This window comes from Ctenopharyngodon idella, chromosome 13, assembly GCF_019924925.1.
Source record: "Ctenopharyngodon idella isolate HZGC_01 chromosome 13, HZGC01, whole genome shotgun sequence".
NCBI classification, from domain to species: domain Eukaryota; kingdom Metazoa; phylum Chordata; class Actinopteri; order Cypriniformes; family Xenocyprididae; genus Ctenopharyngodon; species Ctenopharyngodon idella.
Window position 1 is genome coordinate 31,898,656 of NC_067232.1, and position 25,841 is coordinate 31,924,496.

A 25,841-nucleotide genomic window follows, 5' to 3' on the forward strand; every position below is an offset into this window, starting at 1 on the left:
TTTTGAGGGTATTTTATGATACTATGCAATATTTATACATTTTCTATTAGCTATTTTCCCCATTGAAAATAATACACAATTTTTTTTTTCTAATATATTTTATGATTTTCAATTAAAGCAGAATTCCATGTTAAAATAGAGACAAGGCATTTAAAAATCCAATTTTTTGAAGGTAGACTAGTGCCATCTGGTGGGAGTAAAAATAGAAAAACTTATGTAATGCCACTAGATTCCTATATAGCTCTATATAAAGTGGCGTATAAATTCTCTAGTGTTTTTTTAGACATAAATATTATATTTTTATTAAGTTGTGGATTTGGATTCATACTTAGACATTCTCAAAGACTACTTTTTGTCAAGGTTTAGATTTTTATTTATTTATTTATTTATTTTATTGAAATGTTAATTTGAAGTGTCAGTTTTTGCAATAATTTTACTACAGTCAAACCTGAACACAGAGGACATTATGTTACACATAACATCAAAATTCAATAAAAACGTAACAAAAATGAACAAGTATGATTTATCACAGCTTAATAAATATAGGTCTGATCTTATTTCAACATTTTATTTGAGCCTTTTGGGTCAATTTTACCATATTGTTACAGCCACACCAGTTCAATAGTGTGTTGTGTTGTGTGTGCGTCTCTGTGTGTGTGTGTGTAAGTGAGTGTGTGTTTGAGTGTGTGCGTCTGTTTTGTACTCTCAATGTTTTAGAGTGCAATCTTTTCTTGTTTTTTTTTTTTGTTTTGTTTTGTTTTTTTTTTTAACTGCTTTGTGGCTGAATTATTGATTTTATTTTTATTTTTTGCAAAAACTTGCTCTGTGTAATAGTCACGCGGTTTGTGTGTATATTTTGCACTCTTGACATTTTAGAGTGTCAACCCTTTATTGCTGTGCATGTTTTTCTGCACAGTGGCTGAGTTGTAGTTTATACCATCAAAAGATTCTCTGAGTTTTCGTATTTTTTTGTATTTCCCATTAATTTCCTATGACGGTCATTTTGTACCACGAAGGATCCAATGTGACTATTTTTTTCTCAACTCTTTAACTATATTCTGTGATGTTGCAGAAAGAAAGACGAGAGTAGTTGAAGTTAACTACAATACCTGCTTTGTCCTCAAGTTGTCTAAATGGTTTATTGACGGCCTCAAGCTGTTTGGTCAAGTCTGCTCTGAGATATTCCTCAGTTACCATGGCAGAGAGCTCAGAGCAGACGTTTTCTGCCTCTTTCAGCCTCTTCTTCTCCTCTCGTAGCTGAGCCAGGATTGCATTGGTGGCTTCAATCTGCTTCTTGACTTCATCAGGTTGGGTGCTGAGAGGCTGCTGGTTATTAAGTTCAGTCTCCAGGCAAGTGGCACTTTTATTGAGGCTTTGCAAAATCTCCTGGAATTGAGTGGTCTTCCCAACAGCCTGCTCAATGAGGGCATGTCTTTGAGACAGCTGACCTGTCAGGGCCTGCCACTTCTGGGAAATAGATGCCAGCTGTTCTTTAACCTGCTCTAAAGCAGGATCCTGCTTCTCTGATGCACTAGTGATTGCTGTGGCGGCTTCAGTTAACTTCTCATACTGAGGCTTGCGGCTGTCAAACTCCTTGAGGAGAATCTAATCAAAGGAACGACATATGACATTAAGCAATAGGCATTAAGGGATAAGCATTCTTCAGTAGCATAAGATATAGTACAGTATGTCACTCCATCTTTGTAACTTAAAAAAAAACAATTGACCAAAAATAAAAAAAAATTCTGTCATCATTCCAAATTGGTTTGACTTTCTTCCATGAAACACAAAAGTGTCTGGCAGAATGTTTACACTGCTCTTTTCCATACAATGAAAACATACAATCAGGGTCTATCAAGCTCCAAAACCAATAAAAAAGCACATGTTCATATCACCAGTGTACTATATTGCAAGTCTTCTGAAGAGAACAGATCACTTTGATCGAAGAAGGCACTGAAAAGTCACTATTTACTAAACATCACATCAAATGCCATTGATTTGTTTGTTCCAGGCGACTGATCAAGTGTGATGTGCAAATAAGAGCTACTGCTGATTTTTAAAGGAAAATTACTTATATTGTGGTGTGTTCCTCACAAAAAGCCATCATATGATTTCAGAAAACTTGAAATTTAATGTGAGTCATATCCATACATGCTTTATGGTGCTTTTCAAGAAAGAGAAAAAAAGGGCAGGAACATTCTTCAAAACATCTCCTTTAACTGTTGCACAGAATGATTATGAACAACATGCAGATGAGTGAATGATGACAGAAATTTATTTTAGGGTGAATTAGGGCTGGGCAGTATGATATATTGTGATATAAAGTGTCTATCTCTAAAGCTCACGCTAACTGACACACACCTGAAGCGCATACTCAGAGAGTTTGCAAGTTTGCGAAATAAGATTTTAGTCATATCGCACATCCCTAGAGTGAACTATTCGTTTAACTTCATTTAACCTTTAATATTTGATAATACTGTTCTTTCACATGAATTACAGATCTTACTATGTTTACAGCATGACTGCCAATACCTGGACTTGCTGCTTTTGTGTGTTAAGCATGTTGGGATCCATTGACAAGGACCCCAGGACGCCCATCATCAACTCCTTCTCCTGCAGCCACTGCGAGAGTTGTGGTTGGGTCGTCTGGAAGAGCTCCAGCATGCGGGACGACTCCTCCAGGTGCTGTTTCTGGATCTCCATGGTGCCCTTGACCTCCTCCCATCCTGCGTCTGTGTGTGGAGCAGAGCACACATCACTTTTTCACTCCCAGCTTCACTTTAGCTGAGCATTGATTCAGAGTGTGTGGAGGAGGCCAGACTCCTCCACTATCAGCTTGAGCTTTCACAGGAGCTTCACTTCAGTTCACAGCAGGGTCGGAAATTAACGGGGTCTTGGGGCAAAAATGCCACCAAGATGAAGAAAAATGCCTGCTAAATTCAAGATAAAGGGGCATAAAATGCCCCTGCACAATTAAACTAAATCTATTACGACTGTCGTGATTAAAATGAATTGTGAAAATTAATGAAAAGTGTCGATTACAGAATTACATTTAGATCTGGTCAAGTTGGATCAAAGATTTTGCAGCATAGAGCATTACAGCCACTCACAGATGTGTCTGTTGAGCGTATGAATGTAATGGCCAATCAGAGGCTAGCAGCTTCTGCAGTGTAAAATGGCATTGTTGATGTTTGTTAAAATTTTATTGGTAACAGCCAACATAGTATGTCATTATTCTGATCGGCTGAATTAATTGATTAAATTTAAGTATTTGACATAAAAGATACATTAAATAAGGTAATTTAAAAGTTTATTTCTGACCCTGGTTCACAGTTGGTGCAGGAGAGAAGTGTGTGAATTTGCACCTGGCCATCCACACAGCAGATAAAATTAGATAAATGCTTTTGGATGTGATGGACGCATACCTATCTGTGCCAGCATGTGCTTCCACTTTTCTGCCTCAGGTGAATCTGGGTTCTCCTCGATTAAGCTGAGCAAATTCTCCCTGAGCTGCTGGAGCTGCACTTGCTTTTGTTTCATATTCTCTTCAAAGACCTGCAAGACAGATATAATAATCAGCTTTTTTCAGTGCTTACAGTTTAAAGAATGGGCTTATAATGGCCGACACAGAGTTTGTGCTGTGTTTCTATCATCTCAGAGTGACTCAGTTCACAGTAAACGCTGCTTCTCATCAACTCCATCTCTCCATCAGAAACAGAAACAACTAGACGGTTTTTATTTATAATCCAAAATACGTAGGAGAACTCACGCAAACCACATAAATCATATACGAGAACTGACAAGGGACTGAACATAACAGGAAGTTTAAAAAGAATAATGACTGACAGGTGATAATTATCCGTAACCATAGAAACAAACAAGGAGATAATCAGTAACAAAGGAAACCGGAACTAAACAGAGCAGGACAACAGGAACAAAGGGAACCGAACAGAATATTAAAGTAGAAGACCATAATCGTGACAGTATCTTGCCAAAATGAAAGTTTGTGGATTTAAACATTTCAAAGTGAATAACTTAAGACATAAATATTAGTATTGAAACTTGTAGTGTAAAATAAAATTATTAAAAATTCAGGGTTTTTTTATTTTACAGGACAACTGTAATATAACAGTATACATATACAACAGTAATATACTGTGTTTATATCTTCATTTTTAATAATTAATTAAAACAATATAATAATAATAAGCCCCAATATATACGTGCAGCCTTATATATATAAATACATTTAAAATAAAAACAATCTAAATTAATGTGCCCCAATTATGGATTTTTGAAGATTACCTTTCATGTAATGTGTAACATAGCTAAGCTAGGTTCGCTAACATAAACATAAAACAACTTTATTTTTTACAACAGAGCGGAGCACCATCATTATTATAATATAATGTAAGTGATGCAAGCACTGTATACTGTACTCCGTGTTAAACAGCAGAAGTCATCTGACCAATCACCGCAGATTAGTGTCACGCAAACGAGGGGTTTGAAAAAATTAATCGTTGAGCGAATCATTTGGGAGTCGTTGAGCAAATAAGGTAAATGCATAAGATAATGAAAGTGTTTTTTGACCTAGCATGCTTGTAAACCTGTTGCTGGGGACTCCCAAAACAAAAATAGGAACCTTTCAAATACCATAATAGGGGCACTTTAAAATGTCAGCTGTTTACTTGCATGTCATGTGACCATTGACCAACATCAGAGAACCATGAATATGTGAACGTATCGTTAAATTATTGAAATATTCAAATCTGAGGGGGTACAATATTTTACATCTAAGGGGTTCAGATGCAAAAAAGTACAAATAATGCTAATGAAGTACACATATTCCACATTAACGAGTTTCATTTACCTTCTGTTGCTCTATCTGTGATTTTACTGTGTCTTTCCCAGATGGAAGGTTACTCCGTGATGATGCTGTTTTCTTTGTGTCTTCCATCCACTGACGTAAAGACTCAGCCTGTTCATGGACCCCTTGAACTTTCTTCAAGAAAGCGCTGATCTCAGATGATCTGGCCTTCAGCAGCTCCCCCAGATGTTCGTAACTGCTGTTAATGCAGGACATGTTCTGCTGCACCAGCATCAGCTCTAAAGGCAAATAAAGTAATAATAGGCAGAATAGTATAGATTTACATTAGCCACCATAATAGTCACAGCATTAAAAAAAACAGTTATGTCAGCCAAAACTGATGCATCACTAGTATGAACTTTCACCTTGGTTTGTCAGATAGGCATGACTTCCTGGACCAGAACCGTTACTGACAGCTGATCCTAAAGACGAAAAAATACGTGTTCACTCTAGATGGAATTAATGAGTGATCATGTAGAACTGAGACATGCAGTAAATGTTTTTGTAAAACCTTAAAATACTCCTGGGCAATACCTGAGTTGTGATGTATCTTGGCTTTGGCCGGTGATGTCAAAACACTGATTAGGCTACATAGAGCAGATCCTCTGCTATTTATATCCTGGACTGCAGGAGCTTTGGAGGTCCATTCATCCAATAAGTCCTGCAGATAGCATAAAAAAGACCAGAATATGTCATTTGAAAACTTTAAAATCTATATAGAGTTAGGAGACATTCTGACATGTTCATTATTCTCTGTTGACCTTTGCAGCATGACACACACATTCTTAAATGCTGAGCAATGCTGGAGGCTGGATATGACTAGAGTAAAGAGGGTTAACTCCCTGGAATAAACACTTTAAAACAAGAATGTGTGCAAAACATGATCCACTGTTTATCCTCCTTGTATGGGTGATTCTTCAGAGAAACTTGTCGGTCCTTTAGGAAGATTTTATGGGAAAAAATTTCAATGGATTTTCAATGGGAAAAAAAAATATTCTAGTTTAACCCCTATGTACTGTTGCGGGTCAATTTGACCCGTTTTGATTTGAGTTGTCAGAAATGTCAGTTAACCTATGTTTTTTTTTTTTTTTTCTTGAAATCTTGTAACTTTTTCTCATTTAGGGTCATGAACATGTTTCAACACGCTGATGTGTTGTGAAATGTACATACAGAAATTTTATACGTTCTTACTGTTCGTGGGTCAATTTGACCCATATAGGCAACTACAGACCCAAAATACAAAACGCTTCTGTGTTGTATGTCAGAGCTCTTCAACTCTAGTCCTGAAGTGCCAGTGTCTTGCTGAGTTTAACAACTTTTTATTCTCAAAGTTTGTGAAAATAGTTGTTTTACCTGTTAACTGTCTGTCCACTTTTTAAGCATAGACTCGAAAATGACTTTTCCAGCTTAAGTTTGGACTTAAGTTTGGTATCTTTTTAAAGGGAACGCTTCACAGATTATTGTAGAAATAAAAAAAAAGTTTAAAAAAAAATAAATAAATAAAAAAAAAAAAGTTATAGAAGTTTAAGTTTATGAAAATTTAAAATATATAAAATATATATTTTTATTTTATATAAAAAATATATATTACAAAACATGTTTAACTCTAAAACATCAAGAAAATCAAAGCTAAATATCTGAACAAGTTTTGTGCCAAATTTTAGGTTGATATCTTAAAAAAAAAAGTTCAGTAAGATTTTTTGTGCACAGTTACAATCTTTTCTACTAGATGACATCCAGACTCCACCGGTGACCATATAAGGACTCTTCAATTTCCATATATGGTTTCAATGCTCTGAACCATATATTTCCAAACTTTTCCAAATATTTATGAAGTAGACTTCCTATTCAGAAGAAGTTTGGGCAGTAATGTTAATATATGATTTGAATTCAATCCCTGAAACACATATAAAAAACATACGAAAAGAATCAGACCGCGTGTTACAGTTTGGCACCACATCACAAATGAAGAATCTATCACTATTTATCTATTGCTCTGTCATTTCTTTTGAAAATCAGTCATGAAATATGAAAACTAGAGTCTGAAAGCTTTTAAATGATATATAGTTTGTCAAGATTACTTTAGGTTTAGACTAAGATATTATTGTTATAAATGTATAATTGTCCCACGGGTGCGGGGAGGAGCATTTTTATAAATCATAAATTCAGATATTTATTCCTTGTAATGTGTGAAAAGTATTGATATTAAAAGTTCATTACTTGTACATGATTGTATGTTTTTTTTTTTTTTTTTTCATAGTGTGATTTTTGGGTAATTGTATTGAATCCAATTAAATCGAACAGTGCATGAGGGTAGATTTAAAAATCTTTATTTATTTTATTTTTTGGTCTTTATTTATTTATCACTGTTCATCAGTGTGATATAATATTTGCTAGAAGGATTCTGTTTTTGCTTAAACTTCTATTTTTTATAATACTAAATACTGCTGCTACTACCACCATTTTACAAAACAATTGGGGAAAAAAATAAATTGGTTATAATGGAAATGGATGAAGGATGGTTTGAACATCAGAAATTTAAGTAACCCCTAAGTATTTGAGATTTGTAATTTAGAGACAATATATATTTAAATGCATTCACAATAATTGACTGATAATAACTAACTGTTTTAGCAAGTCCACTGATTACCCAACCCATCCAAAAAATGAAGAAATATATATATATATATATATTGTCATTACCATCTCAAACATTACTTGCACGCACAGTATCAAAAATCACACCAGTTCACGTTAGATTCTCCATTAGATTTAGGTTACACTTTATTTTGATGGTCCACTTTAGTCATTCTACTAACTATGAGTAATTTTGCACCTTCATGTCAACTAACTCTCATTAGAGTATCAGTAGACTGTCTGCTTAATATCTGCAAACACTTTATTTTGATGCTCCCAACAGATATTCTCCTGACTATAAGTAACTTTACAACTATATGTCAACTTATTCTACTAACCCTGACAGTCTACTAATACTCTAATGAGAGTTAGTTAACATGTAGTTGACAAGTTACGTATAGTTAGTAGAATGTTTAAGGTGGGCCATTCAAATAAAATGTAACCGACCTTTTTATTCCAGGACGTGATAAATGTTTCAACAAAAATTAGCAAATAGATTTGAAGTAGTTCAGAAGAATCTGAGTATGAAGAGTGAAGTGAGATGCACGTCTTCTTCTAGTTCCTTTCTGTTAGTCGCATTCTATCCTGAAAGTTTTGTGGCCACAAAAATTAGAGTTGAAAAGTTAAATCCATCACTCACATTGACCTTCTGCAGGTCTTTTCCCAGGCCCTGTTCACTGCAGTGGGGCTGAAGCACTGGCACTTGCTCTTTTGTCTCCTCCAACCATTTCATTAACACCCCTGCGGCTGCTTTGAACTCCTGCAGCTGCTTCTGGCAAGATGAAACCTCCTGCTTCCTGCAATACACAGAACACATATGCACACAGAGCTTTATTAAAGAGTTTGACATCTGGCAAAAAGCATAACTAATATTATATGTATTGTAATACTGTTTTATTACAGCACATGGTTTTTATAACAGTCCTAGCTAATCAAAACCCTCACTTTATCCAATTAAATTAATAGTTTTCAACATTGATAATAATCAGAAATGTTTCTTGAGCATCAAATCATCATATTAGAATGATTTCTGAAGGATCATGTGACACTGAAGACTGGAGTAATGATGATGAAAATTCAGCTTTGATCACAGGAATAAATTAGTTTACAACATATTCACATAGAAATTGTTATTTTAAATTGTAATGATATTTCATAATTTTTACTCTACTTTTGATCAAAGAAATGCAACCCTGGTGAGCAGAAGAGACTTCTTGCAAAAACATTAAAAAATCTTGCCAACTCATTTGAGGCATAATCTGTACAAGTATTAACATTTAACATTTCTGTACAAGTATTGTTTTTAAAGGGATAGTTCACCCAAAAATTAAAATTCTGTCATCATTTACTCCCCCTCAGGTTGTTCCAAACCTGTATAAATTTATTTGTTCTGTTGAACACAAAGGAAGATATTTTGAAGAATGTGAGAAACTGAATAGTTCTGGGACACCATTGACTTCCATAGTATTTTTTTCCCCTATTATGGAAGTCAATGGTGCCCCAAAGCAGCCTGGTTACAAACTTTCTTCAAAATATCTTCCTTTATGTTCAGCAGAACAAAGACATTTATACAGGTTTGGAACAACTTGGGGGTGGGTAAATGATGAGAGAATTTTAAATTTTGGGTGAACTATCCCTTTAAGCTAAGTGCCTTGCTTAATCACTTACTTCTCTGTAACTGTCTCTTTAAAAGCATTAAAGCTGTCTGAGATGTTCTGCATCTTGTTTTGAAGAAGAGCTGCGCTTCCTTCAGGACCAAACCCACTGAGTTCCTCGGAAAGTTTCTGGAGGGTTTCCATGTCCTTTGCATGCTCAGCTAACTCTGCATTTGTGTCCTACAAATAAAGACTTTATTAGAACTTCAAGGTGTGAAACATAAACAGATTATAGGACATAAACATACAGGCTGTCTCTGCTCCAAACTGTAGACAGCTGCCTCGCTTTCTATAAATTAAAAAAAAAATCAATATCCTTTAATTAATCCTTTACTTCACAGCCGTGAACCATGATTTATATCACTGGATAAAAAATTGTATTGATCTCTGAGTGCAAAATAATTTATCAATATCTTTAGAAGACAAAGCCTGTACTTTTGTATGTTTATATCAGTAACACTTTACAATAAAGTTCCATTTGTTAACATTACATTAGTCAACATGAACGAACACTGAAAAATATGTCTAAAGCATTTATTAGTCTTAGTTAAATGGGCACTTCACCGCTGGCAAAATGGGCTTTCAATAAAACTTGGCTGCCTATACAGTAGAAAGACGAAAACATTTTTGAAATCGGTGCTACCTGACTAGAGAAAACAGATAAAAAGGCTGTTGTCTTCCCTTTTGCCAGATAGGTAGGAAAACTTCAACACCCATAATGCACTGAGCATGTTGCGGTCCAAGGCCACTCCCACCAGTCTGCTATGGATACGCTTACCAGAGTCAAATACCACCTTTCTTTAGTTGGAAATACTTCTTAGCAAACTTTTAGTCATAATGGTGACGACTTGTATTGAATTCAAAGAGTAAACGTTTAGCAGGAGTGAGCCTTTACCATAAGGCTATTTAGAGAGTAGACAAAGTATGATACAATTTTCAGTGATAAACCTACCCTTACAATAACTGTTCTTACTGTAAAGTGTTACCTTTATATCCACTATAGGCCAATTTTGTCAACTTCTAGGAGGACACAAAGGGCATCCAGTATAGATTTTGACCTCAAAGCTAATAGAAATGAACCGAAGACATAAAACTCAAAATAGGTAGTTCATGGGCTTTAGGAACAGAGTCAGGTTCAGTGAGCTGACAGCACACCTGGACGAGCTGTGAGAGTTCAGCGACGTTCTTTCCGGGCCCGTCTGTCTCTGACAGAGCCTGTGAGCTCTTCAGCACAAACTGCTGCACCTTCTCAGATGTCTTCTCAAACTGCTCCACCTTGTCTCTGAGCTCCTCCATCCGAGCCATCTTCTGCTTGTGCTGCTCAGAGGCGTCAGTAAAGCGCTGGGACAAGCCCTCCATCTTGGTCTGGAGCAGTGCGGCAGCTGCTGGGTCAGCGTTCTCCACAAACTTTTTCACCTTTGCCTTCATGGCCGAGATGCTGCTCTGCCTGCTGGACATGTCCTGCTCCAGAGCCTGAAATAAACATTTTTGAACAAAGTTTAAATGTGGTCATTTCATTATTGTGTTTACTAAGTTAAGATTAAAGCTGTGTAAGTTTGCCACCAAATGGAACTGAAGAAATAATGAAATTATTAAAAAAATAACTAAAATGGCAAATTTAGTTATATCTTTTTAACAGAAGAAAGAAACTCATACAAGTTTGGAACAACATGAGGGTGAGTAAATGATTTTTGGGTGAACTATCCCTTTAAATCGATACAATGGAAGTCAATGGGCACCGAAACTGTTTGGTTCCCAACATAAGATATGTTCTACAGAAGAAGGAAATGCATAACATGATGTAAATGAATAAATGATGATAGAATTTTCATTTTTGGGGGAAATATATTTTTAAGTGTGCATGAGTTCTGTCTGGTTTGCTTTTGCAATGTTAGTTTTGTAATATATCTGTGAATGAAAGGTCAAAGGTCACATACTGCCTCCTTGCTAAGCGCATCTGTGATAGAGTTGGAGTCCAGCGGCACTTGTGGCGTGTCCTTCACACTCTCCTCCACCTTCTCCATCCAGGTCATCATCTCATCCAGCCCATCCTGGACGCTCAGAGAGCGTGTCAGAGTCACCTGCAGCTTCTCATTGCGGTCGCTCACTGACTTCGACAGGTTGTCGTATCTCTCTACAATGTCATCTACAAATAGAAACATATTTAGAAATGTTTATTCATGTTGTTCAAGATGTCAAAGCTCTGCAGGACTGCAGGGAAGACTAATTTGAGGGGAAAAGGAAAATTAATCCTGGTAAGCAATAGTAATCTACATAAACTGACAAAATGTATTTCAAGGGGCACAGCATGTTAGTGTTTGATCATGATTTATGAGGAAAAGGAATCAACTGTTCTATTTAAGTATTGAAAGAAAGCGGACAAAGCTTGTGTGAAGAAATCAATATTTTCATGTGCAAATGCTGTTAATTTCTCCAGGTTTGAGTGCACTGATAATAACTTGAGCCAATGATATATTGAAAGTTTTGTTCTGTCTTTCCAAACGAGTAAGATATTTTTTTTTCCTTACTGTCAACGAGATTAATAAAACAAAAAAGTTTGAGATGGTTAGATATCTTTAACCTGTTAACCTTCACGAGGACATTGACGCACTGAAGCATTCTTTGTTTAAATTAGCTCAAAGTTACTGTTAGATGTAATGTAATTACTTATAAAAACTATACATCATTATAAAGATCTAAGACTCAAGCTTCATTTTTTGACCTCTGTTTTACTCTCAAAATCTTATAGTCGATACCTTTTGATTGAAATATGAGTATCAGACATTCATTGAGAAAGAACTCCTGTATGATCGTCATGAAAACGCTTGACGAAACAACATCCATCATGGCTTTTAGTTCAAAAGCATGCACATTTGGAGTAATACTGATATATTCATATATGTTTATGGCAAATGTTTATACAGAAGAGTAATATTTATTCAACTTTTTTTCCAAAATGCACTGATATAATCATTATGAGCACTGGATACTCCGATGTACTGTGTTTTCAATTCATACTGGCAGCCTGAGGGTGCTCTATGCACATTTTGTACACAAATGGCACTCGTGATGAACAGGTATATCATGTGACATTCCAGGAAAGAGAATTAGCTGGCTTCCAGAGATCGCTATAACATGCAGATAGACTTTTGAAGACAATATAAACACAATTGTGATGATATATGGTTTATCTGTGTTCTTCATGCCATGTTGAGTATTTTCATAATAATAGATTATATTTATAATGCAATGCTAATCAACACAGCTTTTATCATTGTGCAGAATACAGTAAAATAATGTATTTTCTGACTGATTTTTTGATCCGAAGCCACATCAGATCACAGAAGGTTATTTAAAACACTCGACTTGTGATATAAAGTAAGCTTGGAGAAAAAACATGGTTTTAATCTCATAAATTGTCGTGCATTGATGGTGCGCTAAGCTAACATGCTAGCTAACCCTAAGATGCACCTGCCACTTAGCTGAGCAAATATGTTATTTTTATAAATGATTTTGAATAGTAAGGATCACTGAAATGTTAATTTTTTTCAAGAAGGGCATTTGATAGAGTTTCAAAGAAGGTGAAGTGAGAAGTTTGATCAAAGAAATGAGGGATTAAAACAGTGTGAATAGAAAGTCGTCAGTAATTATAATAAAGACAAAAGAAAAGTATAATTAGGGCCATAACCAGGCCGGAGAGGTGTGAATGTGTGCAGGGGAGACAGAAACTGAATGGGGCAGTTTGCACCACAAAACAATAGAGACACTGAATGGATGCTTAGAAGATGGCAATAAACATTAGCAGTTAGCATTTTAGAGACTTCTCAAATAAAATAACACAACATGACATATACATGAAATATAACATGGTCAGACATGTGGCTTTAGCCACAGTGTGTTTTTAGATTGCAACAAGGCCAACTTCAATTTTATTTTCATAAGGATATTTCATAAAAATAAATTTCTAAAAACTTTACAAAATATTGAAGCTATTTATAACTTTTTTTTTTCATTAAGACAATAATTAATTTTGACTTTACAGTAAACTGCAAAGTGTCTGCTTTCAAATGAGACCATACTTATGTTTATAGTGCAAAGGCCTCATGAAGTGTATCTGTTTTAGTTTGGTTATGCCATTTCTTGGGATTTTTTTCAAAAGCGGCTAACAGGTTAATGTAGGCAGATGTTTTAGCTTCTAAACTTATGATTTAATCATACATAATTTAAACTGGTTTAATTATCACAGTTGCACTTTATTTTACAGTGGTAGGGTGCTACCAGTATTATTGTAGTATGTTATACTGCTAATTTATGCTGATTTAAAAAATACTGAATAAAGAAATTATTAATGAATAAAATATACTTTGATATTACAGTAATGAATTTTTGTGGGGGAGGTGTGGAGATTGTGCTTTATTGTCATGAAAATTCTTCATGATGCTAAAACAGGCCTTATTTTGTATGCAAAATGTAATTTGTTCTTTTTTGCCTTACGCTTCTGGTGTGAAAGCCCAGACACGTTTTTGATGACTCGTTGACTCACCCACTGTCTCCTGAATATCCTCTGGATTGGACAGCAGGTCTCCCTCTGTGGTGATCAGGGCATCAGCTGTTTTTCTTAGCGTATCCACCGCAGCCTGACGGGACGTTGTTTGCCCTTGAAGACTCTGGAACAGACCAATGCTTATTACAATCCACTAATAAGAGTGTGGTCAATAGACTGATTATCTTAAAAGCACAGCATCAGTGGTGTGTGTTCTACATTCATCTCAGTAAGTCATACGAGACAGTGACATGAAAAAAGGTCCTTTAGCACAAGGACATATATATATATATATATATACAAGGTCAGAAGACAGTCTTACTACTACACATCCCTAGAGAACAGTAATGGAACATGAATACATTTTCTCTCTGTGTATCTGATCTGGTCTGCATCATGGGAGATGTAATTTATTTAAGTATGATTAGCATTGTCTGCTTCTCTATCCATGTTTGCAACAACAACTAGCTATAATGCGCCACAAGTAAATTAAATCTGCTAAGATATCTGTGTCGTGGCAAGTCTTCAGTGCTATAAATACACAGAAAAAAAGTGAAACGACTGTGTATCATGATTTTGTTCAGTTTGTCTAGAAGCAAATCACTAATTACTATACTCCCCATAGAAGGAATAAATAAATTCTATTTTATAAATAATAATATTTTAAAAAGAAATCATAAACACCAAGGTCTTTTGAAGTTTTTATAGTAAACTTAATACTAACAGAATGTTTTTAGTTATATTTTAAGTGAAAATTCTAATTTTATATTATGACTAGTTTAGCTTTTGTTTATGGTGAAATTAGGTTGTAAAAAAAGTCTATAACAATTTATCCTGTGTTCATATGCTGCCATTTCACACTGTACTCCTAAACCCTGGTTTAATGTTCTTATTTGCGGTGTCAGTGTCATTGATTGGACGCCGCACGAGGCCTTTTTCATAAAGGCTCCAGCATTGCGCACCTTCATATTATATATTGCGAACTATCAAGTTTATATTGTCTTTTCAAGCTATAAAGGTTAGAATGAAACTGTCTATTCTTCACTCCAAATGATGTGTTTTCTGTCACCATTTGACATTTTTACATTTAAATGCTGAAACGACTGTTTATATACAATGTGCAGTGTTTCCGTGACTGTCCAAAGCATGTGCTAAGCACCAAGCCATAACATTCTAACACCTCATCATTGGCACTGCAATGCGGGGATAACAGCACAAGCGTTGCTAATCCGGTTAAAAGAGGGGTTTAGAACGATGATAACTCAGGGTTCAGCACAATATGAAAAGCCTGACACAGTGCCACTATATTTCTGTGAAATAATGAAAGTAGATTGTGTTCATGCCTTGGTCTCCTCCAGCTGTCTCTGTAAGGTTTGTGGATCTCCAGCAATGGGCTCCGACTGCTGCCTTCGGGACTCTTCCTCTGAATTACTGAGCCACTTCACCAGAGCACCACTGGCATCTTCATACTTCTTGTACTTGTCCACCACGTCTTTGAGATTGTTTCCAAGCTGATTACACTGAAACAAATTAGATGTTTTTTTTGTTTGTTTTTTTACAGTTTATTTTTCCTGTTCATCATCTCAAACATTTAATGTCATTTTTTTATTTATAGTAAAAAGATTGGAGGATTTAATAATGTAATGTCAGAACAGACCTGCTGGATATTGTTGATTGTTTGCTGAATTGGAACCATTTAGAGACATATGCTGCCATCTATTGGTTGTAATTATAAAGTGGTTCATTCATTTCCCATACAGCAAAACTAACTAAATGTGTGTGGAAAATGCAATTTTAGGCAATGTTCCTTAAAAATAGTCTTTTTTAGGCTAAATGTAATTTCTTTGTGTTTGATTTTCAGGGTATCTGGACATATTCTTCACAGGATTCTGCCACCGATTCTACATAGAGATCAAAAAGAGCTTTACCTGGGTGTGCAAGGCTTTGTAGCGAGCGGCAGCAGAATCTAGCTTTTCTTTGACTGCAGCACAAGTCCCGGACATATCAACCACCGACAGGCCGTCCGTTCCCCCAGATTCACTACGATCACAGGCCTTTGCTGCGTCCAGCACCTTCTGACCTGAGATGGTAATGAAGCGCAGGTCTCCTTTATGAGAGATGACGTCTTCAGAGAAACTCTTCTGTCTCTGTAGATTATTACTCAGAGCGTCCAGACCGGCAGCGGGAGCCCCCAGCTCCTCCACCTGCCCGTGGGCCTGCTGTAGCCACGTCTCAAACTCCTCACAGTCCCCCTTAAACTTCTGAAGTTCCTCCTGAACAGTCTGGACTTGCTTCATCTGCTGCTCGGCCTGTGTGAGAGAGGCCTCGTAGCGACCCTTCAGCTCTTTAATGTCCCTCTGTAACTTGTCTTTTTCAGCAGGTGACAGGACTTGAGCCTGTTTGTCGAGTAACGCCTGCGCTGACTGTGTGGCGATGATCAAATCCTGCTGTTGGGACAAGATTTCCTTGTGGTGAGCCTGTGGAGATGGAGAATGGAGGGCTTAGTAAGTCAATCCATTTAATTGCCATTAAATCTGGTTTTAAATATATATAGTTCAGTGATGAAACTCTAGAGGGCTCAGACTAATAGGTCCTTTACATACAATTTACCGCATGGCCTCTGCTGATCCTGCAGCCAATGAAATAGCTTGCTCAATTAAATAGTCTAGTTCAGTGTTTGCTGTAGGTTAGTTCCTCTGAACCCCTCCACCTCCCCAGCTCCACCTGCCTAGATCTGCTATGGGATTTATGCTTGTCTATTTATGAAGCAGCAACATATCTTACATGCTCACAGCAAAGTCCATACTTGCTCTGCAGCAACAATAATCATCATCAGCAGCGTAACAGATCTAGTCCGCCAACACCAAATACATTAACACTGAATTGCACCACTGTTTTAAAGTATATATTTTTTCTGTAATAATTACACTTTTGTATGCTGAAGTGTATTTCTGTTTCTCAAGGGTATGAAAAGTCTTCCAAAGAGCCACTGTAAATAAATACCAAAGTGCTTACTTGAACTCTATCATACTGCTGGTCCAGGTCCAGGGCTTTTCCGTCTTGTTTTTTGCCAGTAAGGACACTTGTGTTATCTGTAGCATCTAATGCATTTCCATTAGGATCATCTTCCTCTCCAATTATTCTCTTCATTGATGTATCCTCTGGCATGTTTCCGTTCTGTTTACCCATCTGGTCCTTTTGTATTCCACCCATTTCTTTCTCTTTCCCAATGTTGGAGATCCAGTCTAGAAGACCCTCAATTTTGGTTTTGCTCTCCTCAAGTTGTTCAACAGCTGCTACCTGTATTGTAAAAAATAATTATGATTTACTGAAAATCACAGAAATCCAAATATACTTTTGAGAGCCAGCACAAACTAACGGCACTAAAGTCACTAAATTACATTTTTTAACTATCACTTGAATAGTGTTTGGAAAAGGTTTTTTTTTTTTTCTCCTAACCTTCTCAGTCTCCTGCTTGATAGCACTTGTTAAAACCTTCTCCAGATCCTTCCTTGACTCTTCTGCCATCTGGTTGAGCATATTCGCTTTGCTCTTCAGTTCTTCCAGTTTGTTCTCAAGAGCTGATATCTGCTCTGGAGTGAGTTTACTGCGATTCTCCTCCAGAAACTTCTTTGTGCTGCTGATGACTTCATTGAGGGCATTGGCATTAGCCTGCAGGTCTTTCTGTAGAGCCTGAGAGACCAGCATAGAGAAACAGTCTTTAATATTCAGCTTCCATCTAAACAGATAAAAACAATATAGCACACATAATTAATTGCAAACACTGTGTTACAGTGATTTTACCTCAGGTAAAAGGTTAAGGTGTTCCTAGACATGCAATAATGGTAAAATCATTGTAACACGCAGACATGAGTGGCTAATAATATGCAAAAGAAATACAAAAAATACACTATTGTTCCATAAACACTTACATTTATTATTTATAATGGAAAAAATAATAATTATTATGGAAATAAAAAATATTCCAGGAAACAATGTGGTTCATTATTGTAAATATAGGCAATTAAAGTTAAATGTTTGTCAGGACTTTGACGTGCAGCTGCTACAGTGTTCTGACTGGTTGTTAGCATGTTGCTCAAGAGCTGCTCAAGTGTTCAGGATGGTTTCTAAAGTGTTGCTAGGTTGTTTCTATTGTCATTGCAAGCTATTTGCTAGGTAGTTGTGAAGCCAACTTGTCTGGGTGTTTGCTAGGGTGTTGCTAGGGGAACGATAGATTGATTTGGGTGGTTGCTTGAAGGTGACTGAGCTGTTTGGGGTAGTTGGTAATGTTGGTAATTTTGTGATTTGTGTGGTTGTTAGGCAGTGGCTATGGTGTTCTGAGTGTTACTAGGATGGTGTTGGGCTGTTTATCAATGCAAGCATGTGGATTTTTTTTGCTCCTCTTTTTAAACTCATCTGATCATTTATAAATTTAACAGCATATCTTGAATCAATAATCGCCACAAATTGAGTTATGATTCATCTGCCTCCATTTAATTAGCAACGCCCAACTTCCTGTAATCCAATCAATTCCCGAAGAACAAAATCAAGTCCTGCTCTACATTTTTTTTCTCATTACAGAAGCTGTTTCACTTGGATACACATCACAATTGGGAAGAAAAGACTATCCCAACTTCTGTTTCATGCTGACTTTAAGAAAGACCTGTAATAACTTCTTTAAATATATGTGTTATATGTAGAAGCGTCATAGCAAGTGTCACCAGGCTGTACCTGATGCTCTTGCTGGTATTGCTGGAGGTCTCCCACAGTCTTTGCACTGGCAGCCTGCTGCTGGTGGCCAATGAGTCGGTTTTCCGTCTGTGTTAGATCATCAAACAGCTCCTGCAGCTTTTCTGAAAACTCCCTCTGCTTCTCCACAGCGGCCTACCACATAAGCATTCAGTTAGAAAAGAAACCTTTTCCACTGAGGAAAACCACAGCATCAAAGCAAATACTGAGCATTTAACCATTAGCAGTGACTGAGTATGCTGTAAACATGCCAGCCATTCAGAGATTTTGGCAATGGTCGAGAAATGTAGGTTAGTGCTGCCTTTACTGCCGGAAAGCATATCCACATATAATAAAGTTTAGGTCCTGTGGTAGTAAGAGCCTGAAAAATGCAAACAGGATCAGAAGAAGGTAAGCTGGTGGCAGTGATCAAGCCATGGCTTTTCTGTGTTGTAAACAGAACAGAAATTGTGGTTAAACTCAGCAAAACACGCACACACACACACACACACACACACACACAATACATTCATGAATAGTGAATTTGATCTTAAAAATATCATTAGAAAACTCTTTTGAAAGACCTCAATGAAGTGAAACATTTTTGCCTTTTATAGTAAATTTACAGTACAGAAAAAATAACTAAAAATATTAATTACTCATCTAAAATAGCATATCCGCATTTTGGTCCAAAACAATGAAATAATGATTGTTTCTAGAATGTGAACATTTATTATCAATATCAATAGCAAGTAGCAGATCATAGTTAATAGCTGTGGCATAAACAAAACACTATCTTTTCTTTCTTTATTTCTACCAATTTCAACAGAAAATGTTGACGCAGGAAAGAAAACTACACTCAAGACACTTTTGGGGTCCCATGGGTTAATAGGGCAATGAGTTTTTTAACACTTCATTTCAAAATACTCCACACATCAAAGCAACAACTTTTAGAAGCATCTCCATGCATTTTCATGTGATCAGGTAAATGTCAACGGTCAGTGTGATCTCTCTCAGACCTGCTGCTGAGTCTCATCCTCACGGATCTCCAAGTGGACCTCCAGAGTTTGTCTCTGAGTGAACACTCTGTCCATTAGCTCTTTAATGGATCTCTGGGTAGTGCTGAGAGCCCTTAGAAGGTGTCTGCTTTGAGCAGGACTCAGGAACTGAGCATGCTCAGAAATGAAGTTTTGGATATCAAAAGCAGCATCTTCCAGGAGCTGTCGAGTTCCTGATAAGCCCTTCTCTATGTCCTGAATCAGGAACAATAAAGAACACTACGTAAAACTGTTCAGATAGTGACGTGATGTGGTAGTGAATAGCAGGATATGATGTCACACTGTATAAAAACAACTTACCTTATTTTGCTGAATCTTGATCTTAATTCTTTCTATGTCATCAGTCTCCACGATATCAAGCTTAGACACCATCTCAGAATCATCTTGTATACAAGCTGAGATCTTATCAAGAGAGCTTAGCAAATCCTGATATGAGGTTTCCAAATCGATCTGTAACCCATATATGAAAAAGTGTGAGATAATATAATTTACATTATTCTATATTCACTCTTTCTTTCTTTTCACAAGTCTTCACTAACCTTCACTGTTTCAATGGCTAGTAGAATAGCATTACTTCGCTCAGCTGACAAGTGGCAAACATCTGTGAAAGCATTCTGTATATCTACATAGACTGTAGCCAAATCTTGGTGGATTTGCATAGGAATGAGTTCATCAGAAGAATTCAGAAGTTGTTCTGCTATGCTCAAATCAGCTGTTAGCATGTCAGGGAGAGCAGCAATTTGTGCTTCCAGAGACTAGAAACAGAGTGTGTGGAAGTAGTTGAGGGAAAAAAGAAAGGAATTGTAAAGAAGAGTGACAGAATAAAAGGAATAAGCAACAGACTACAGTAGAGATAATCATGTAGACAGAAAGCACTGGTCAAATATTAGCAAAAAGCAGGAATATCTGGGGTCTGCAGGTCAAGAGAATTTTGGTGAAGTGAAGAGAGAGAGTGACAAACCTGAGAGTGACCTGAGAAAAGAGAGAGTGACAAACCTGAACTTCCTCTAACTGACAATGCAACCCCTCAATGTCTTCTGCTAATGGACCATTGGTCTGCAAGTCGCTTCTTATATCTTCAAGAGTATCGCAATGATCCTGAAGTCTCCCAACACATTCCAAGTAATTCTGGGTGGAAAAAGTACATCATTATACTTACATCATTATCTAAAGATCCAAAACATGCACCTGGATGATACAGAGTTGATAATGCTTTGGTAATCAGAGTCTAACTCAGCTGAGAATAGCAGCAATACTCACTCTCGGTTTGACTTCATCTGTTTGCTTTATATTTGGATCATTTGCCACAGAGACCTGGTTGTTAGAGTTGGTTGACTGGAAGACATCATCTGCAGCAGCATCATCTGTGGTTGAGATCTTGCTTTTAGTGTCCATGCTTTCATCTCTCAGGACAGTGTCTCCCAAAAGACTGTTAAGCTCTCCACCCACATCTTCGAGCATTCCTTGATCTCTACTTGTGGAGATCCCCTGAATCATCTCCAGTATATCAGTCTGACGCTTTGATCCATCATTACCCTCATCAGATGGACAATTCTGAGCTTCTCTTGGATCAAGTCCTTCATGTTTTTTCAAATCCAGGAGGATATCTGGATCCCTAATTCTCTCATTTGAGCTGGGATGATTGGCTGGAAAGGATCCAGAGTGGTGCTGAATAATTTCAATAATGCCATCAATGGCTTGACATTTTTGTTTTTGAGCCTCGTCCACACTTGTTTCATCCATCTTCGTTTGGATTAACTCATTTAAAAAATCATTGCTTCCCATTGATTTTGGAGTACTTTCATCTTTGGCCCCTGCCATTTGAGGTAAATGAAGGTCGTCTTGGTGTGCAGCTTCAGCAACCACTGTATCTCTACCCTGAGACTGTTTGAAGATGCCCGCCTTTTTCTCGCTATTCCGATCAAGCATGACTCTGACAGAAGGACTTGGAATTTGGGGGTCAGACTGCAATTCATTGGATTCTGTGAACATCTCGTCTGAACAATGACCTGAAGTTGACTTTAGAGTTTCCATCAAGTCTTTTACATGTTCATCATTGTCACATGTAAAGTCGGATTCAGTTGATCTGGCTATATCAGTGGCCTTTGAGGCTACCTGATAAAAAAACTTGCCTTGCTCACTTGGGTGTTTTATGTTATGCGTACCTCCGCTTGAATCATCTTGACTACAGTTAGTAGCAATTTCAAGAGGTAATGGCTTAGAATTTACTGTCGATCCAGCTAAATCCTTCAAGTTGAGTTGAAGTGTGTTCTCGGATCCTTTGAAACCTATAGAGTTTTCAATGTCACCATTCTGTTCTACCTTACAGTCAATCCTGCTTTCTGTACAGACCGCTCTGGGCTCAGGTTTTGTTATTGGTGCATTTCTGAACATTTCTGACATGTCCTCATAACTAACTGACTCATTTACTTTGTTCTCTTTACAAAACGCACCTGGATCCTCATTAGAGTGCTCATGATCTGGGTTCTCGTTTATATTATTGGTGTATTTAGCTTTATATGAGGCTTTGGTCTGAAGTGATATATCCTCTTTCTCATTCGGCAAATTTTGAGCTAATATGTGGTGACAATCAGTACTTAAATTCACCTCTGTTACAGTCTCCATTGGTGACTGGACACTTGCTCCACATAAAGACAAAGATGACCGTGCTTCTGCAAGTGTTCTAACTTGTGCAACATCTTTTACCATTGGAAGCGAAGTGCTCGAGCTCTCAGAGAGCCCTTTGTCGAAATATGCATTTGTTATTGCGGACTCCACTTTGGACCTGTTGAATTCCTCCTCTGGATTAAGTACACTCTCTGATTTTCTTTCATCAGTGCAGACATCACTTTGTGATGAACATGATATCCCAGAGTCACTCTGTACAGGGCTAACAACCTGACTTGCTATAGTCTCAAGATATGCCACCTGCCCGACACACGATGAAGGAATTCCAGTTTCACGAGAAACATCAACAACAAAAGTGTCAACATTGTTATTTGGCCTTTTTGATTCATTTCCTTCCAAAGTGAAAATACCTTCTCTTTCATCTGTAGTGTTTATCTCATTTTTAGTATCCATAGTCTTGAAATTACCACATTGTACATCGCAATCCTCCCCTATTCCAAGAGTCTCCGAAACATCATCATACACATTATCTTTTGTAGAAATAACTTTAGATGGAATGCCACAAATGCTGGGTAACATAAGATCCTCACTACTGCTCACATCTGATATGTCTGTAGATACCTGTATGTCTTCATCTGATCTTGAGGTTATCTGACCTCCTTTTGCTGAGTCAAGCGCCATAATGTCTACCTTTTCGTCCTGCTGTGAATGTAGCATTCCCTCAGCCTCTTCATCATCCAACATTCCCAACCGGTGGGCATCATTTACACTGAGCACACACTTTGCCTCTGGATCAATGATGGCGTTCTTGATTGCCTCTGAACAGAGAACACTTCTGCTATTATCATCAGTAATCAGAGCCGTCTCTAAAGCATCACAAATGCTAATGGTTTTTCCAACAGCTGCATCATAGAAACCACCCAAAAGGTTCTGCTTTTCCATGATCCGTAGTGCTACCTTACTTGAGATGCAGCCTTTATTGACAGAAGTGTTCAGAACTGACAGTGTAGCACTTTCGTTATCTTTCAAACCATCCTCTTCAAGCTGCAATGCAAGTACTTCTAAGACAGTCTCTTCATCAATAAGGCCTTTATCGAGAGCAGCTTCAAGGTCATACCGTTTTCCAGAGGTGACATCTAAAATCCCACCTTCCTCTACTTGTGCCATAAGAAGATGGATGGCATAATCTCTCTCAACTTTGTCATCCCACACAACCTCTGCATGTGGGAATTCAGAGGGCATATCTGTATCGTTGGTTGTTTCACTGGACGACAGTGGTGAGGCTTTCGAAAGTTTTTCTTGGCCTTTAACGGCATCATCACATTCAGGATTCGCTACGATCGAGCACAAACTTGTGGCAGTTGCTGCTATAGAAAAGGCTGTTTGTGGTAACTGCATTGTTTTTGATGGTTGAGGGGAATCTATGTCACTTTTGTCTGCTTGGCACTTGTCTGTGTATGAACATGTAGAAACCACAGGCAGTTTGTTAGTTTCAACTGCAGTCACATGTTCATTACTGCCTAGGTAACTGTCACACTTTTGATCTGTTGCTAAGGTGTTTACATCAGATTCAAAGGGTAGAGTAGGTTCTAGGCAACTGTGTAATACTTTCACATTCACTACTTTATGTTCTTCTTCTGTTGTGCTTTCCAAAGATTCACATATTTGCAATTCTCCCAAAGCATCATAATCAGCATCCAGACAATCATCATCACTATTAGGAATGCTGCTGTTCAGTGGAGACTCATGCAAATCTTCTGAAACATTATTCATATGAAGACCGCTGATGTCACATTCTGATTCAGATGTTTCAAAGAGTAATTTAGCCATTTTATTTAACTGGCAATCAAAGATCAACAGCCTTTGGCCTGACTTTGGATCCATATAGCTATTCATCATGAGGTAAGAAATAAATAACTGTTTCACCTCAGAGAGAGATGGTGCATCTGTGCTGTTTTTGTCACTCACTGCTTCACCAAATGTACGAGATCCTTCCATTTGTAGCTCCCGCATTACCAGCCATGATGAAAACCTGTTATTCAGTTCATCTATATCAGGAAAAACATCTGGGATTTCTATTGTCTTCAACAACTCTTTTGTAAATGTCTCAATCAAGTTATTCTCCATTGCAGAGTCAACGTCAACTACCTCAGAGGTTTCAGGTATGTACAAGGCTGTTATCTTCTGCCGGTTATGCAGCAGTTCAGACGCCAGTTTGTCTGTGATTATATTTTGCTGAAGAGAGGTGGAGAAAGAGAGGATTTCACCAGCATTTGGCCAAAGGAGACCCATGAAGGCTTTCTGTCTCTCCAGAACTAACAATCCACTGCTAGAGCTTATTAAGTCACACTGGACAGCCTCATCGACTGTAAGTCTAGCCCCATTGCAAGGATTAACAATGCCACCATTTTGGGCCTGATGGCTCAATATCTCGCTCGCAGTAGCCTGATCAATCAGACCCTCAGATAAGGCTTCCTCAACAGTCAGCTTTTGGCCGGTTTTAGGGTCAACTATGCCTCCTGCAAACAACTGGGTGCTCAGCAACCGAAGCATGGTCTCTCTATCAATGGCACCCTCGTGCATAGCTTTCATAACGTTAATCTCTCTCCCAGATGTCAGGGATATAGTTCCATCTTTTCCACGTTTCACTGGAAGCAGGCGAAGTCTTGTCGGCTCGTGGATCAGGCTCCTCTCCACAAGCTGACTAAGTGTGACTTTTTCTGCAGTGTTGGGGTCAATCAAGTTCTTCCAAGTGTCCTTTCTCTCTAACATCTGGATAAAGAGTGAGTGGGGTATCAGGCCAAGTTGAAAAGCCCTTTCCAGATGTAGGATATCACCGGTGTATCTTAACCCTCCAGTCGCTAGCTGTATTTCAATGATCTTTATAGCTATTTGCACAGATATAGCCCCATTTTCCAGCGCTGATATAACTGGCAATGGTTCTAAAGCAAACTTGGGATCCTGAACACATTTTATAGCTTCATTCAAGTCTTGCAGTTGCTTGAACATTGTGTCATCCACAAGTTTGTTCTTGAATGCGTCCTCCAAGTCCATGCACAAGTTCTTTTCAGGCCAAATGAGTCCAGAGTTTATAAGTTGAGCCTCTAGAAGACCAAGTCCCGTGTTGTGGTCAATGAGGCCATTGTTCACCGAGCAACACACAGACATGACAGCTCCACTTTCAACATCCAGAATGCCTTGGATGACCTGCAGTACCTGGAAAGAGATAAAAGATATCAAGATGTTTCTGAATGTATGTTCAAACATAATCACTAGAAATTTGGTTAACAATATTGGTTTTAAATACGATCATACATACTCACCCATCAGTCAAGTCTACGGATTGTACTAGCTCATGTGCAAGAGTCATCAGCAAGAGAAATGGGACGCAATAAAAGCTTACATGCATCTGTGAACAGAACTATCAGTATTTTGTAGAACAACACAGTTAGAGAAAACACGCAGAGCATTATGTTATTATGTGCAGTGTGGTGAACCTCATGTAGACAGGGAAAAGAGTGTCCTGCTGTGAAGAAAGAGTGAGACTGGCTGACATGCAATGTATGTTTACAGCATACTCAGTTTACCATGAAGCTTTAAAACACACACAAAAAAGTATTTTTTTTGCCATCTTCACAGTGGTGGCATTAAAAAGTTAGAGTGGCTGAGGCTTTTGGAAATTTTCTTACCATGCTACATATTTCAAGCTGTCAAAACAAATGTTA

At 37.6% G+C, this 25,841-nt stretch overlaps 1 protein-coding gene across 6 annotated transcripts in view; it reads right to left on the minus strand.

The window, feature by feature from the left end:
* dst (dystonin) overlaps window positions 1–25,841 on the minus strand; it is a 197,254-nt gene that overhangs the window by 57,554 nt on the left and 113,859 nt on the right. For all 6 annotated transcript variants that reach the window (XM_051916336.1, XM_051916339.1, XM_051916338.1 and 3 more), the window contains 21 exons: window positions 20,749–25,332; window positions 20,485–20,616; window positions 20,028–20,243; window positions 19,789–19,938; window positions 19,450–19,683; window positions 18,434–18,586; window positions 17,162–17,395; window positions 16,718–17,002; window positions 15,631–16,179; window positions 15,046–15,222; window positions 13,703–13,826; window positions 11,097–11,305; window positions 10,315–10,632; window positions 9,173–9,339; window positions 8,145–8,301; window positions 5,402–5,528; window positions 5,233–5,289; window positions 4,871–5,106; window positions 3,426–3,555; window positions 2,533–2,732; window positions 1,110–1,605 (listed from right to left, as the gene is read on the minus strand). In XM_051916336.1, coding sequence (XP_051772296.1) covers window positions 1,110–1,605; window positions 2,533–2,732; window positions 3,426–3,555; window positions 4,871–5,106; window positions 5,233–5,289; window positions 5,402–5,528; window positions 8,145–8,301; window positions 9,173–9,339; window positions 10,315–10,632; window positions 11,097–11,305; window positions 13,703–13,826; window positions 15,046–15,222; window positions 15,631–16,179; window positions 16,718–17,002; window positions 17,162–17,395; window positions 18,434–18,586; window positions 19,450–19,683; window positions 19,789–19,938; window positions 20,028–20,243; window positions 20,485–20,616; window positions 20,749–25,332 — 8,935 coding nt within the window. The remainder of the gene's footprint in view (window positions 1–1,109; window positions 1,606–2,532; window positions 2,733–3,425; window positions 3,556–4,870; window positions 5,107–5,232; window positions 5,290–5,401; window positions 5,529–8,144; window positions 8,302–9,172; window positions 9,340–10,314; window positions 10,633–11,096; window positions 11,306–13,702; window positions 13,827–15,045; window positions 15,223–15,630; window positions 16,180–16,717; window positions 17,003–17,161; window positions 17,396–18,433; window positions 18,587–19,449; window positions 19,684–19,788; window positions 19,939–20,027; window positions 20,244–20,484; window positions 20,617–20,748; window positions 25,333–25,841) is intronic.